At 29.5% G+C, this 17,956-nt stretch overlaps 2 protein-coding genes across 3 annotated transcripts; both read right to left on the reverse strand.

Annotated features, from left to right (window-relative positions):
• Positions 1–254: 254 nt before the first annotated feature.
• LOC113553836 (pancreatic triacylglycerol lipase-like) lies at positions 255–8,239 on the reverse strand. Its single transcript, XM_026957379.1, has 8 exons — positions 7,355–8,239; positions 4,545–4,963; positions 3,154–3,403; positions 2,759–3,030; positions 2,530–2,680; positions 1,994–2,123; positions 1,509–1,694; positions 255–331 (listed from the first exon to the last, which is right to left on the reverse strand). The coding sequence occupies exons 1-8, from the start codon at positions 7,473–7,475 to the stop codon at positions 262–264; spliced, it is 1,599 nt and encodes a 532-aa protein (XP_026813180.1). The 5' UTR covers positions 7,476–8,239; the 3' UTR covers positions 255–261.
• A 1,962-nt stretch (positions 8,240–10,201) lies between these two features.
• LOC113553090 (facilitated trehalose transporter Tret1-like) lies at positions 10,202–16,781 on the reverse strand. Of its 2 annotated transcripts, XM_026956236.1 has the most exons (7): positions 16,497–16,781; positions 16,226–16,389; positions 12,684–13,229; positions 11,682–11,922; positions 11,176–11,381; positions 10,736–11,001; positions 10,202–10,625 (listed from the first exon to the last, which is right to left on the reverse strand). In XM_026956236.1, exons 2-7 carry the CDS (start codon positions 16,304–16,306, stop codon positions 10,370–10,372), a joined length of 1,596 nt encoding a protein of 531 aa, XP_026812037.1. In that variant the 5' UTR covers positions 16,307–16,389; positions 16,497–16,781; the 3' UTR covers positions 10,202–10,369. The 2 variants fall into 2 exon arrangements, with proteins under 2 accessions (XP_026812037.1, XP_026812036.1); XM_026956235.1 differs by lacking the exon at positions 16,497–16,781 and having other exon boundaries at positions 16,226–16,485.
• Positions 16,782–17,956: the final 1,175 nt, after the last annotated feature.

Below are 17,956 nucleotides of genomic sequence, written 5' to 3' on the forward strand. Positions count from 1 at the left end.
GTACAGTTATATGTAAAAATGAGAATATTTTAAACTTAAATAAATATATATAACATATTGGTATACATTTCACAAGTGAAACATAAAAAATATAATCACGTTTGAATAAAAATAAATAGGTAAATAAGTATTGTTTCATGATTATATTATACTGTAGCTCATATTATACATTAATAAAATCGTCGTTAACCTAGCCAAATTTAAAATATGAATAAGAGAAACGATCTTAAAAATATGTATATCTTTGTTTTTCACGCGTTGTCAACATGGAATCATTCTAAACGATAGACCGGCTTCCAAAGCTATTAATTTCGGTGGACATAGTTTTATTCTGAAAAAATAAAAATGAAAATATTAATAACCTTGGCATAATATTATTATGTCCACATAATGATATTTGCAATAAATTATCCGTGTTATTCTAGTTGTATATATTGTAATATACATAGATGTTCACAGTGTTTATTTTTGCATCTACATTCTACATATACTCGCCTGTCGAATACATTTCTATGTAAATATTGTTAATTAAAATAGAGTATTTTACATATAAGACTATAAGAGGCATTTTTTTTAATTATTAGCTTGAATTAAAAATTATTGACAGTAAAAAATACTGTTGATACACTGTTTAATAACATCAATATATTATCATCAATTGTATATTATAGTAAGTTATCAGTTAATTTTATATGTACAATTTATACAAATATAGGTCAGCGAAATGCGATTCTTTGATATATTTGTTAGAATATAATATTCCAATGATAAATAATCTGTTCAAAAATGTAAAAAAACAACAATTTTTTTTAAATATTACAATGAAACCTCTGAATAGCGAGCACTCTCGGTTATCGAAATATCGTCCGTTATTCGGAAGTGTTTGCTATTTAAATGAGGTACATTTTTTAAATTTATAAAGGATAAATGTGTAAAAGAAAAAATATGCGCTAGGTTAAAGTAAATTATAATAATATTATTATTTAATGTTTTAGTGACAATAATTTTAATATTTTAATCATACATATATTTTATATTAAAATAAATATAAAAAAAGGAATACATACATTTATAAATACAACAAAATTTGGTATAAAAAAATCGATTTTTGAACGAGTTCGTTGTCGTAGTTATAGTTTTATTTATATTACTAATTATTACTATAGCGTGAGCGCAATTTTCTGTCGTCATTTTGTCATTATTTTTAATTTGAGATTCATATAGGTATTCGTTTTTTAGTGGGTTTTCAATTAAAAAATAGTGAAATTTTTCCCGTTCTTAAAAAAATTACTGTTACTGGGAAGTGTCCAATAAGGGCGATTTCACTGTAATACCTACAATATGTGTTTGTACGAAAATGAAATACGACATTGTACTAACCATTTTGTAAAACATCATTATGTTTATTTAAATTTCAAAAACAAACCTTGCTAATTTTTAAAAATTCTTATAATGATTTACAGTGTTTATACTAGTGTTAATAATATTTATATTGGTAGTAGAGTTACTTTTGGCCCACATTGAACGTCTCGATAGTCAGCGATTCAACATAGATTACCGGCGCTTCAAATCTCCAAGTTAGTATGTTCATCGTGGTCGAGTGGTTCCAAATCAACAGTACCGATTTGATGGTACCCACATTACTAGACCCAAACACTCGGCGATGTACACTTCCCGGTTTGTAATGTTGTTCTCTGTTTTCAAGTGTAGAATCATAATTATTAATTAAAATGTCTCTACTATTGTCAATTGTTATAACTGTATATAATATAGAATATTAATAAAAAATAAAATCAGAAAATATCACGGTTATCATATTAATTATATTTAATATGATTTTAAAAAGAATCACCAAAAACTCAAATTCTACCTAGGGATTTTTTCTTATAGAAATGAGAAAATAGTACATACTTATGCATCCATTATAAATAAAAATGTACTTAATTTGATTAGAAAACGCAACGTTGCATATTTACGTATATAATACACTCACTTGAATACATTCAAAAGTTTTGACTTGGAGTCAGTTCCTTCGAGCTGCACCAAAAAATGGCCTACTTCACCACCATGGTCTTTGCTCAATTGCGAGTTTGCCAAATTCAATGTTATTTTGTATAAATACGCTAAAATATAAATGTAAATAATTACACATATTTTTAAATTTGTAATATAAAACACCAGCAGTTGCTGCATCAAGAGTATAAAGTAGGCATTTATATTTTGATTAGGTACTATAGCCGATCATACATGACAAATTGCCCATAAATGTAAGTTAAAGAAAGAGGGTTTTTTTATATATATATATATATATATCCATTTAAAAAATATTGTAATAAAAATTTATAAATTAGTAGGTACTTTTTCTTAAAATTGATAAATAGAATATATTGTTGTTGGTAATTATTTTATCTATCGAAGAATTCGAAGATCATAAGGTTAGCACACAAATAGAGTATATTAACGTATATTATGTACCTATTATTATAAACAAAAAAAAGGTTAAGTAAATTTTTTAACATTTAAACTTACTGCAAAAAGGCGAGTCTCCATTGGTGAGTGAGTATAAACGTATGTGTGGTGATGCATTAGGATCGATGGAACTGGCAATGGTGGGGGCATATTTTTTCCAGTGGCCTAACGATCGCATACCCATTTCTGCACAGATTTTACCATCAGGGTTCTAAAACATTGAGTAATTAGATAAAAATACATTTTATAATATTATTATTAATAATATATTAATATGTCATATACTAACAGTATCGCTCAAACATGAAAAACATTCTCCATTTAAGAATTCTTCATAAGAATCGCATTCTATTGCTACAAAGTTGCAAATTGTGTTCACGGATTCATTAAAATATTCGTGTGCTCTGACATGATCGCAGGCCAGGAATCTTCTCATACCTTGATAGAAACTACCGTTTTCACGGTTAATGTACTTCATCATACCCTGATTACATCCGGGTTGATTTTCACCCCCATTTGGATAAAAATCTAAATGTCCTATGGGCGCACTCATTCCCAGACCTGCATCAAGTAATGAATAAATACGACAATAATATAAGAAACGTATATACATAACAATATAAAATAATAATTAAAAATTATTATACAGAATATTGCATAATATGATAATATTGGACATTGTACCTAATTCGCCTCCTTTGATAAATGGCCTGGAATCGGTGTGTATGATATCCACGTACATGGCGTCCGAAGGATCTAACCTTACCATTGGGTCGGTCTGGCTGAAGTGAGGCTCTGCTGGATCTAGACCAGTAATTCGACCCACCGTGACGCCAAAGTTCGTCTGCAGCACACTTCCTACGTAACCACAGAGATGCGATCCTAAACTATGACCGATTAAATGAACGTTGGCGACGTTTAATCCGAGTTCTGTCTACGCATACAAACACCATAATATAATATACAAATATGTACTGCAGAACATATATTAATTTATAATATTATATGTATATAATATGCAAAGGTGGATAATGTAGAATCGGAGTTTCTAATCGCACTTAAATATGAATGAGGTTAATAATTATTACCTATGTTATATCCATTTTAAACGGACAATTTAGTTTTTTTCTTTTTTTATGGATTGAAAATGATCCACTTCGTCGATAATAATTAGTCTTTTGAATTAACTTAACTCGATTGTAAATTTGTAATCGGTTACGGGAAATCTTTGCATATTACTGCAGTAGACTATAATACTAAAAATGCATAAGTATTTTTTTTCATACAATCACAAAGAGGCAATGATAAGGAGAAACGGTTTTAAATATTATTATGTGCATAGATATAATTTAAATTCATGTTTTATCAAAATTAAAATAAATAAATGTTTAATAAATACAAACTTTAATTATTGAGTATATAATAGGTATATATTAGTGTATTACAACTTCAGTAGGTATACTCAGTTAAAACATCATATAAAGGATAACTTTTATATACCTATGTATACAAGCACTTGATTGTGGCGCTCTAGGAACGAGTAATATTAATTTTTTGTCAGATACGTTCGATGCGTCACAAATAATGTAAAATCCCAACTGGGATCAGATATTGTACTATGATTTTTATTATTGCTATTTATATTGACTATGGTTGTTATACTTTTTGAAATCATTCTTAATAACATGGATTTTTATTATTGTTAACTTGAAATAAATAAATTTGATTTTTAAATTTTGAGAATATTTTATTTTTATTTAATCGTATGGAGCGTTTTAGTACCTAGTCCCGCAACCTCTTCGTATAATGAACATAGTGCCATCACAGGCCTTGGAAGGCACTTGCTTTGTGCACTCTCTTCCGCTTTTTAAAAATTAGGTACGAGATATAGTAATATCTTTTATTATGTATCAGGTACAATATTATATCGAAGTTTAGCCCCCCCCCCCCTAAATAACCAAAATATTACTATGAGTCCTATGTAATATTAAGTCTACTGAGTCCATACATAACTTATTATAATAAACAAAATATATACTTATAGAGTTATATATAGGTACATAAACGTTACTCACTCGAATTACGTTTATTAAATGCGCAGTTATCCTGCCCACCATCCGTATGTTGGCTACAGCCTGTGTATACGGTGACCCGGAGCCCTGTTCCCAGTCGATGATAATTACGTTAGCGTCGTACCGTCGCAGGATTTGTCGGGCGATTTCCTTCAACCACGGCCGATCACCGCCTTCCAGAAACCCATGTGTGATGAAGTACGTGGGCAAAGTTGGTATCACGTTGGACATGATCACTGAATTGCGATCTTTGTGGTTCAGGTACTGGCACACGTTCCGATTGTTGCGTGTGTACAGGCAGTACCGCGGCGCGATCTTTTCCGGTCGTTCCGGGAACAGATTCACCGGTCTGGAGGAGTCGTCCTGCCACGGGCCGGCCACCGAGAAACAACCATACTCGCCATAACACTTGACCTCCACGTCTGTAACAAGATCAAGACAGCCACGATGCAAATATTCTTACTATTTATTATAAATTTAGAGCTCAGAAGTTATTGTATTTACATGTTTATTGTAGTTTATGTAAGATAAAAATTAATTTTAATGCGCACTTTTGCATATTTTGTGCCTTTTTAGTTTTAAGGATATGTTTTTTCAGAGCATATTAATTATTGATGATCAATGATAATTTAAATTTTTTAATTAATAATATAATATATACAGAGCAATTCTATTATCGCTGATAATTCATTATTTCAACATCTTTTAATGTTTTTGAGAATATTTTTCTTACATTATTTTTCTAGTCAAAATGAAACAATGAATTATTTTTTAAATAATTATATTTTTTATCATTCTGATTTTTAAATTCATAATCTGAAGCAGGGTTCATTTTTTTAGATCAATAGTACGCCTGCTGTAGTTTATAGTTAATAGTAGTAATTAATAATTATAGTCATTTTGACAGACGGCAGTTATTCGATATTCTATACTAAATTTCAATAATATGTGTGTATAGCATAATAATAATTACAGCGTAATTTAAATTAATTAAATAGTGGACTTAGTAGAGTTAAAAGTTGTATATTTTGTTATTATTCTTAAATTGGCCAATTAAACTTTGTATATTGTGTCTACTATATGACACAGTAATAACACTAATAAGTAATAACAATAATTATTATCAATTTCATAATCAATGAAAACCGGCATGCTACACTGTGGACTCTGGTCGCATTCAACACGTGGTAAATATAATTTCCGCAATTTGTATATACTTCGCATATAAATTTATAGGTCCACAGTTTATGATAACGTCACAGTATTTATGGAAGTAACATTGCAAAATGTACTGTAACATAATGTATAACAATAATTATTATTATTGTTATCAGGCTTTAAAAAACAACGTGTTTTAAATTCCTCAAGGTCCTATAATAACTATTTAGACCTAGTGAACTTTGAAATATTAAACGTTGCACGATTATAATTTTAATATCTTATAAGTAACTAATTTCTGTAAAAAATGTTGCCGTTTAGAGTTTGCGAAATGCCAAAAATTGTAATTTATATATATATATAATAGCTAATTTAATTGTTTATAAAGCTGGTTCAAGCCGATGAATATTGGAAGACTCAGACAGATACAATAATATGGATAATTGTATCGCTATCACAATAACAGATTATAATTTAGTCGGTAGAAATGTTTAGGTTCAATATTTGATTCCCAGCCTATTATAATATGTATAAAATTACGTCCTTAACTCGATGCACCGCTGGATTGACTGAAATGCGTTTTCTTCTGTATGTTATACTCGTAAGTACTAAAGTATAGTAATAAAATTATGTTTGCTGTCAAGTATTTTACGCATTTTTTGGGATCTTTTGATGTAGTTTCGTATGATAATTTAACGGAAAAACAATATGATAGTCGAGACACTCAAAACTATTGTAGGTATTGGCAAAACGCATATAGCGATCATATAAAATAATATATATATATATATATATATATATATATATATCATATAATTTCATCGTTACAGACGTCGAGCAAAATAACTAAAGTAATGGTCTCAACTAAGGTGATATATTCTCCTGTTGGCTGGTGATATTGTTTTGGACGGTAGGGGGCAGTGAACTTTTTTTGGATAATAGGGAGCCGGGACAGTGGTGAGTAGGCCCGGTGACGAGCATGTATTTACTATTTACATTAAAACGTAAAAACTCAACAAAAATAAAAACTGAAAGCAACGCACCAAGATTTATCGGTAATTGTTTTTATTTATCGCTTCATAAAATAAACGTGAAAAACTTGGTTTTGAATCACTAAGCACAATCATCTCACTGATCAATACAATTATTACAAAATATTTCAATTTTCCACTTACCTAAATTGAATTTAAACATTATATTTAGATTATTTATTTATTATTCAAATAAAAACTTTTTGTGTAAAATATTTTTATTTCTCTTTTAAGGTGGTTGGTGGGCAATGAAAAATATTTTACATCTCAGTGGGGTAGCAGTTTTAAAAACGTTGAGAACCACTGGACTAAAGTTATAGGTGGTTGATGTATACCGTGGAATTATGAAAGTAAAATGAATTATTATGATATCCAATGTCGTATAATTTATTCTGAACGGAATTCGGTTTATCTACAAGTGTTGATAATTATTAATTATTAATAGGTTATATCGATATGATGCTAGTTGCAGGTTATACAGGCAGTTAAGTTGTAAGTTTAAAAGGTGTTTTAAATTTAACGACGTGACACTTTTATTATAACACTACGGCAAACGCCATGACGGTTTTTAGAATTAAAACGAAAAAAAAAATAATAAAAATCTGAGTACAAGAGAGTACTCACTGTCGCCTTCCAAAATAACGTTGTTCGCGTCGGCGGTGTAGTTTAACGGGAACGTGATATTGTCTGTCTGCGCCAAGTACAGCATGGTCTGCAGCAGTAGATTGCTCGTGTTGTTGAACATGATCACAATGTACGATTTATGACAGTTTAATATATATATATATAATAAATAGACGACGAATTTCAAAAGTCCGCAAACGGACAATGTCTCTTGCGTGGATATTACTGATTATTCAGTCGAATAATGCACTGCTGAGTATTGTAAAATTGTATTCTCACTCGTCTCGCGCCCGCAAGGCGTGCGCACCATCGAAATCCCGAAGGAGACGAAAAACGCGATTAGTGCACCAGCCGTATATAATATATTAGGTATACTATAACCGCACGGCGAGAAAATAACTACGAGACACTATTTATCACGACATATGTTATGATTTCGCACATGTGTGGCTGTGATTATTAAGAACGGTCGTTTGATTTTGTTGTCGACGTGCTGCACGTGCTGCCTCGGATGCTACAAGGAGCCGTATGAGCGCAACGCGGGTTTCTGTGCGTAACGCGTTCGATTAATAGATACGATTGCAAGCACCAGTGGCTGATATAAACAATTATTTTTATGATGTGCAATAGAAGCGCAAAGGTCAGAAAACGACACTGAAACACTCTAATTTATTATTTTACACACAGTTTACTTACACCAGCGATCATATCACGCTTAGCTAGTTCGATTTTTATTTATTTTTTTGAGAGGAAAAGATTAACGTATTTTCGTACGAAAACGCGACACATTCGATCAAACACAAGTCTATTTAAAACGAGCCTAATGATAATAATATTACGTGTTATCGTTCTTCTTTAACATACGCGCCGATCAAATAATGGTGAATTGTGTTCGATCGCAGATGGTTTACGTATATTTATACCCAATGAACCTGATGGGTGCACATTAACTGTAACAACAATATTATTACTTTTTTTTTTTGCGTACGGCCAATTAATGATTTTGTAGTCGGTACAGCTGACTGTACATGATTTATTATTATGAAATATGAATGTCGCGGTTCAACGACCTTTATAATTAAAGATCAATCAGTATGATCTGTAAAAATTATTTTTATTTATTTAAGGAATTTTGTTATTTTCATTTGTTTATTTTAGTAGGTGATTCGGTCATAGTTATTTTATACCGATGACGTATCCTATTTTCATTACGTGTTTATATGTTTATATTACCTAATTTTAAGAATGCAATTTAATCGTTATGCATATAAATAATATATTAATTAAATAATAATAAGTAATACCCAATAGACTTTGAACGATTGAAAGATCTACTGGATTGAACTTGTTGATATTTCATACGAATTTTATATAAGGTTGCATTATTTTATCTAGAAAATCTACGTCAATCACGAATAAGAAACTTAAAAAAAAATTAAATTAAATAATTTAGTATTTATCATTAACACCATAGAAGCTAATAGTATTATTAACAATTTATATAAATTAAAAACTGTTGTACGTTAATCCATTTATTTTCATCTATAGGTAATTATTATAATATATTAAATAAATAAATAATATACTGAATCTTTTATATATTTATCTCGATACACTTTTAGTTATATTTGTGTGACACTGAATAAACGTACTTATGATCTTCTTTACTTAATTAATTACTTAATATATAAGACATAAAGCGAATATATTAATTGTATTTATGTTATAGCTTGTATTATTAATTGCTATGCTAGCGTTTAGTGTTAGCTACATATTATTATAAAAAAATAAATAATTAGTTAAATACTTATAATATATTAATAAAGTTATGAATTTGTGCAAAATATTTATTAAGTATTTATATGTTTTTACTACTTTTAGTTTTGTGTTATTTTAATATTTGACTATTTGAAATATGAATACACTATACTGTATAGTATATATATTATACATATCATTCAAACATAGTTAAAAATGTAAAACTAAATTCTATTAATTGAAGTATGGGAATTACATGACGTAAACTTTAAATTCCTTTAAAAAATAAACAACAACACAAGAAATAATAACAATTTGCTTAATCATTTTTATATTATAATACTTTACGTATTATTTCAAAAATGTATATCAATCAATAACATGTTATTCGAATATTTATTTAAGGCTTTAAAAATATTAAAGAGTACCTATGTTATTCGTAAATACGTCATTTGTGAAGTAAGTCGTCACTTAAAGTGTTTATAAGCAATTTAAAATAATTATGACGTAAAAAGTCTACCTAATATAATAACAGTATATACTATATAGTAATAATAATCTAATCCAAATAGTAAAAAGTCGTCACACAAAAAAATTATATACCAACTAAGTGATCATAATAAGTAAACTTATAAAAATACTATTAAGCAAGCAAAATATCATTTATCTGTGTATTCTCTACGTTTGGGCTTGAACTTGTCTACATAATTGCCATTGTTTTAACATTACTTTTAAGTAGATAATTGGAACGAAATAGAAACATTTAGAATATAAATAAGTTTAGTGTTAAGGCTTTATTTACCTATTATATATTTACAATTTACATACCTAATTATATATAATCTGTGTTCTAATTTTCGATATTATGCATTATATTTTTATTGATAATCTTCCGTGTCCACGTTATATTTATGGAAGTAATGCATATTTTTCTAATCTATAATGTCGTTATTCTTATAAATATAATACACGTGAAATGTGTTTTGGAAAAATATAAATACTTTTCACATCAATCATATTAAACTTCAGCTACTGTACTATAGGACTTGCTAATTATTTTTCAGTACCAAAGCATTTCAAAACATCGTATAATGTGTATATTAGTGAAATTTAATAATGTAATGGTATTCAAATTAACAATAAGTAATAAATACATAAATATAAATATAATAGATGATATAAATTATAGTGAACAATGTTGATTTTTGTGAAGAACAAATTAGGAATATTATAACGCTGTAGTTCGTTTCCGATCAATCAGCTTAGATTATTGCAGTCCTCGTAGTCGTCCAAGTCACCAATGAAAAAGTGTTCGATATCTTGCAGCGTTTTGTTTTCGGTCTCGGGCATGCACGCATACAAATAGAGAGTTCCGATTAATGTAATCGATCCGTAGACGATGAACAGCCCAGGGAGTGTGAACCACTCTTGCATTTCCAAAAATGATTTTGTCAAAATGAATGTCATCAAAAACGCCAACGCGGCAGTCAGTCCACTTGCGATGCCGCGTCCTCTGTAGAAACGGCGTGTTAAATATTAAAAATTATATCATCGTTTTTTTATAGTCATTATCAAGTATAATATCATACGTTTATATTGTAATTAGAAAATGTCTAAACTCACTTTGTCGGATATATTTCACTGACCAACATCCATGGAATAGGAAACACACCGTAACCGGAGAAGAAGAACAAGGCGTTTAATAATATCATCGGTATCCACGTTGACGAAAACGAGAAATACGTAGTAGAAACCATATATATTCCAATTCCGAGCATCGAAAAAGCACAGAGAGCCATCGAAACCAATGTGATAGGACGTTTTCCGAGCTTGGCAACGGTCAACACGTTCAAAAGAGTTCCTACTAGAGTCAATATAGAAGTATAGACCTAAAAAAATACGATTAATTAGCAAAATGTATAATCATCTAAACTTTATGTGTAAAAAAAATAAACGAAAAGGACGCACTACATATAGACACTACTAATTTAACATTACTTAATGTATAAAAAAAATATTATATGAAAAGTTTAAATAATTAAACGTAACGACAAATCACAGACCAGTGTCCACTGAGCAGTGCACGGTAAACCGATTTCACTGAAAACGGCTATCAGGTATGGTTTGGCCGGTATGAATGTGGCGAACGACCAGAAGAAAAAGAAGAGCATAATGAAAAAAAACGGCCGATTGAGTTCAGGCGTCCAAAAACTTTTCAGCGTGTCCAGAAAACCAGTCTGACTTTGATTGGCGAGAATGTCAATTTCGGCTATAAAAAACATAATACATAAATTATTAAATCACTTCACATAATATCTAAAAAAAATCATAAACCCCCCGAGTATACAATGACTTCGCCTCATTACATGATGTAGTAAAACTTTCATATAACGAAGTCGAATAAACAATGAAAAAATTCGTAATATGAAGGAATTTGTTAAATAGAATTACGTATTCATTAACAATGAAGGTCATAGTCCTTAAAAATATTTCGTTGAAAAGAAAATTTTATAAAACGTAAGTTCATCATATCATGAAGTTTCACTGTAATATTATTGTCGATGCTTACCATTAGTAGTGTCGTTGGTGTTGATCTGCAAGTACTTGACGTACGACAGACGCCGTTGGTCTATTCCGCAATCGACGTACTGCTCGAGATCGACGGACTTGTTAAATCCTGCGTAAATCGAAAGCTCGGAAAACTCATCTTCCACGTCGGCTGTGCTCGCGCAACCTCTCAAGTAAGCTAACGACTTTTTCGCCTCGGCTGGCCTGTTCCTGGACAACAGCCATACCGGCGATTCAGGAGTCTATACATAAAAAAAATGGATAATATTATACGAGTATAATGTACAGGGACAGTAAGGTGACGGCAATGTTATAATAAATATAATATCGCATATAGCGATCATTGATTAAAATACGTATTCACGTTTTTGGGAAAATATTCATTTAAAATACTAAAAATGTAATAAAAAATAATTGAAAACTATATTGTTTTTAATGTTTTTATAGGTTTTATTTATTTTACATAGGATTACAAGATTTTCTCAATCAATTGAAAGTAACATTTTCATCTATGTCAATTTTTAGTAAATGAGAAGGTTAATAATAATTTTATCTTAGAGGAAAGCATAATACATTATTCGTTACAAATAAATATACTGTAACACCTAAAATCGTGGAACGCATGGTGTATTAGGTTTTGCCGGTTTTGGTAACAACCATTTAAATATTATTTTTTTAAGAATTACAAAGAAGTATTATAATGTAAAATAGGAATTCAACATTTAAAAACTTCTATAGTACGACCAAGTTAAGACGACGATCAGTACTTAATCAACCATTTGAACTTGCAAATCATGTATATATTTCCATTAGGTTATAGACACAGGATTTGATTAATTATAGTTAAGAGAACGCTACATCCGCATGTGTTGTCTCTGCCTTAGTAACGTACATCATAGCAAATTTACGTTCGGCAGAACACTTGTGATGTTAGCTTTAATATTAGTGTAAATTTACTTGTTATCAAATTTAAAGCTGAGAATATTATCACGGCAACGCTTACCAGGAGCACGACGGCGGCGAACGACACGACGGGCACGGCCATGTTGATCATGGCAACCGTCCGCCACGGCATGACAGTCGACATGAGGTAAGCGACGAACGAACCGAGCATGATGGTGAACGTGGACACCGACGACAGGGGGCCCCGGAGCCTGGGCTCGACCGTCTCGCCCACATACGTCAGCACTGGCGCCTCGCTCAGGCCCATGCTCAGGCCCAGCGCCACGCACGACACGTACAGATCGAACGCATTGCCGGCCCGCCACAGCACGTACCAGCCGACCAGCTGCGGTAGGCTCACCAGGGCCATGCACCACTTGCGGCCCACGATCTCCTGCAGCACGCCCGACAGCAGGCCTCCCGTCGGGTGGCACACCAATAGCACGCTGCCGTACCACGACGCTTCCGTTTCCGTCAAGGTCATTGTGTCGCCGCCGTCGTCGACGACGCCATCGTCCGACATCAGCGACCCGATGACCACCGTCGGTATGGCCAGCGACATGCCAAAGCCCAACATTATAACGTTCTGCACGATTATCGTACCGATCTGCGGGTATTACCAACAATAATATCAATGATAATAATAATAATAATAATAATAATAATTGCAGCTGTAGTGTGTTTGCGACGAATGTGTTGTGCTTATTTCGTTTCACTTCGACTCATCGGAAAACACATAGTTTAGAATTAATTATGTGACTACTAATTCGGAAACATTTGTTTTACATTTTTAAGTGATTTCCCTTTTTCATAATATCATATTATTAAACTGCAATTATCAGGCGTTCTAAATTCGTTCGGTTCCCATTAATAATAATAGTAGGTATACGTTCGTTCGAGTATAAACTATTGTAAGACTTGAATGCTCAAAGACAACTGGAACCATTAAAATTAACAGCGATAGTTTATTTGATTATGGAAATACCAAATAAGATCCTACATAAATTACCTAATACTTTATTTTCAAGCGTATTACGCTCTTAAAATTAACTGTTCGTTCACTATTAATGCTTATTATTATAACTTAATATACTATCGAATCTGTTGGTTTGTATCATTGAATCGTCTGTATATACTTTGTATCTATAGTTTTCACTTTATTCATTTTTTTCTTGATAGAATTTATAATTTTGAACTTTTTATATATCATAATTGATTATACTATCATTTTTTCGGAAGTTTATTGACATGTTATATTAAGTTCAAATATATCGTCAAAAACACTCAAATTATTATTGGCTATTGCAGTGCAAAAATGACGTGTAATACTTATAAAAAAGCAATATTGTTCATTAAAGTCATTGTTGTACTTGAATAATAAATATTATTAATGTATTTTTTTTTTTTTAATGTCGAATAGAAATGATATTAGAAGCATTTGCCCTAGGCGATCTTACCCTACAAGGTTACATAACCTGCATACGGCCATTCTTCTCGCATTAATAGAATATTTAGAACTATGATATTGTCATATCATATTATCTTTTATGAATACATAAATAATGTAATAGATGATTGGAGAAAGCTGGCCAAACAATAATTATTATTTTAAATTAATAATGAAAAGTAGACAAGAACAAAGTAATGGATGACTGTTCAGTTCAATTGATTCTTTGGTTAAACTTTCGTTCTTTGAATATACCTAGACTCTTTTGACTATAACATTGATATGCGTATAAGTTTTTCAACATCGACGATCGAGATCGAGATCGATGCTTATTTTGTCGATATTAAGATTAATAAAAACATAATCATTTCGTCCTTAAAATCGAATAAAAAATGTTTTTAGTTTTATTTTTTTATGACCTTACGGATTTATGAGTACGAGTACGGTCATTAATCATATTACAGCAAATCAATTTATTGCTATTGAAATATCTAATAATAATGATTATTATTTTTATTCTTGAGCGTTTATTTTATTTGTGAAATGACATATAGACCAATGTATCTTTATACCTATATGTTCATTTGAAATAAGCATTTTATGTTTACGATTATAGTCGTTCACTTGCACGTGTGTAGGTACCAACGAATATTGATTAATCAACATGATTGTATATCAATGGCATTCGCATATGAGCGCACCATGAGGTCGACGTCAATCTAGTTACGTATTATTTTAATACATCAAAGATCCTTGATGTACGTTGTTCCGGCTTTCTACTTCAATAACGTTCTTTAATCGTTCAATTTTATGAGCTTGATTAGTTTGAACACTGAAGCAAAAGGACTTACTACCTCCAAATGATTATTGTCTCAGTTAAAAAAAAAATTATTATTTTAATTTATATCAAGGCTGATACTAATATTATAAATATTAAAGAGATTCAAAACTTTTCTCTGGTAATTTTTAGGTTTATTTATGAGATTTTATTATTACATTTATTACGACTATATTACCATGAATAATTGTAGAACTATAATTACAATAAATCCATTAAATTCCCTGTGTCCAACTCAAATTAAAAAAAATTCAATTCGAAGTTTTAAATAATATCATCCGTATACATATATATATATATATATCATAGATATTTAACTGGTAAATGTTTTAAACATTTAAACGATCATGTACTACGTTTGTATTTTAAAGATGCTAACTCGTGCACTACATTGTTTATTTTATAGATTAAATTAATTGGAAAAACTAATTGGTTGGGAATAAAAATATTTATATTGTTATCTAATTGTATATGAATAGATTTATATAATTGTATAATATTATTAATACGTGGATTGAATTAGTATACTGTGTACAGTAAAATGATTATTTAAAAAAAAGTTTTTACTAAAATACTGTTAAAGTTATTAAAACAAAATTTAATAATAGATACTAATATTATACTTTACATTTTATACTTTTATTTAAATAATTTATCTAAGAAATTAAGAAAAAATACGAGGCAGGAAGACTCACAATATTTTATCTAAAAATGTTATCAAGTTTGAAATGTATGAATAATATCATGTCATAATTTAAGTGTGCATGATTGATATAACTGTGTTTAATTGATTATTGATATATTTTTATAAGAATCAGTCGTTAATTATTTAAAACACGAATATCAATAAATATATTAATATGAAATACGTTATATGTACGATATGGTATATATTTTAAAAATTTTATTTTAATAATACGCAGGAAAATTATATTTTAAAATAAGTAATATAAGAAAATGATTGTATCTCGTAATACGTTTAAACTTTTGTATTAAATAAATAATAATTTTAAAGGTAACTATTGTTTTTTGATAATAACTGAAAAATAAAAGGTGTATACTAACTGCTTAATATGCACTACATACTATATACCTATGCTTTATTTAAACAACGTTTCAAACTTAACTCTTTACATATAAATAACTATTTAAATTGATATTGGCACGTTTTTAATGTTATTAATAGGTTAGTCCCGAATAAAATTAGTTTAATGGTCATATACGATTATAATATGGATAACAATCTAAAAATCTCAGTTTTCCAACATGTACCGACTAAATTGTATAATTTTATATAATAAATAAATAAATTACATACTTGAGCTAATGATGATTTAAACAAATTGTACTCGTTCCTGGCATTTTCCGCGTCTAGTTTTGACGATTTAAGTTCGGCCATCGCCGAAATAATAACAAACAATAGTGTAAAATATTATTATTATTGACGGTAATAAATAGTGAATTTAACGATCGGACGTAAGCCTAGACACAACGAAAATAATAGTTATTTACCACTGCAGTAATTTGTGCATGGTGCATGTGTGCACTGTATCTGTGTACCCGGTGTAAAGTCGTAACTTACTACGTACCTATACGTTTTGACTCCGTGTCGCCGCACCGGGAGGACGGTCAAGGCGTTTCGGGTGATAGTCAAGGACCGTCGTCGGGATATTCGGTATCTGCTCATGTAATAAACGTTCTACGACTAATAAAATAAAATAAAATAAAAAGTAAAAACAAAAAAAAAGAGTGAGGGGTTCTTTACTGTATCTGTTGCGTGGTATCGATTCTAAGAAATTGTTAACGAGTTTTACAACTTCCTCAAAATAATTTCCGGAATTAAGCATTGTACGACTTGTACCGTGGATAAGATTTATTTAGTGTCTACAGTTCTACACATTATTCACTTATAGCTTAATATGCATTATACATGTATACGTAAACTACATGTTATTGAAATAGTTTTAGATTTATATTTAAAAAATAATTTTTCATTTTTTAATATTTATTATATTTTTTCAATAAATTGATTGTTTTTTGCTTCTTATTGCCAATATTATGTTATTACTTCTAAAATCATTTTAGCCTTATAAATTTAGCATTCTCATATTGCTGTTAAGAATACAGTATGTCTTGTAATAGTTAAAATATTAAATTATTTGTGTGGGCCGTGGGGTTTGTTTTTAGCCGAAAGTTAATTATACAATGTATACAATGTGGATGTGTCGGTAAACCGTATGATAAATTATAAATAGGTAATACTTTCATACAATACAAATATTTTTGCAATGAAACTAGTATAGTGTTATTTTATTATTTTGTTTGTAAGAAATACAAACGAGACAGGATTGTAGGATAATATATATTATACAATGCTTCGATGTATATACAAATTATACAATATACATATTCATAAATTTATTATCTTATTGTTGAAATACCATTTAGTTAAATGTGCGGGTAAGTCTATGCATTACATATTAAAATATATAAGTAAAGTATCGATGTAAATGTAATAAATATGTCAATTGCTGATCAGTAAGTAGTAACAAAAAAAAATGATTGTAATTTTCAAATTAACTATATTAAATAAAATTTTATTATAAGAATTTTATTAGACATTAAAATATTATATAGATTGGTTAGATACCTATTTAATTAGTATATGTACAACGTATTAAACCTATTTCATATTTTTATACAATTTTTAAAATAAGAATGCATATTATGTATAAGTTTTTTTAAACTTTGCTAATTATTAAAGTATAACATTCACTACCCTATACGACAAAAAAACAAATTATTTAACACTTTTCAATTACATATTACAATGATAATAAAAATAAAAAAATACGAACATACAATAATTGTAGACCAACTAAAATAAAATAAAATTGTGACTACAAATTTAATATTTATTAATAATAAGTATAATAACTATTTCGTACTATATATGTCTTTTTAAGTATAAGCTATACAGTTATTTTATTGATTATAATTTAAACAAATATTTTAAAAATAGATAACAATTTATAACATAATAATATTT

Source organism: Rhopalosiphum maidis, chromosome 2, assembly GCF_003676215.2.
Source record: "Rhopalosiphum maidis isolate BTI-1 chromosome 2, ASM367621v3, whole genome shotgun sequence".
NCBI lineage: Eukaryota > Metazoa > Arthropoda > Insecta > Hemiptera > Aphididae > Rhopalosiphum > Rhopalosiphum maidis.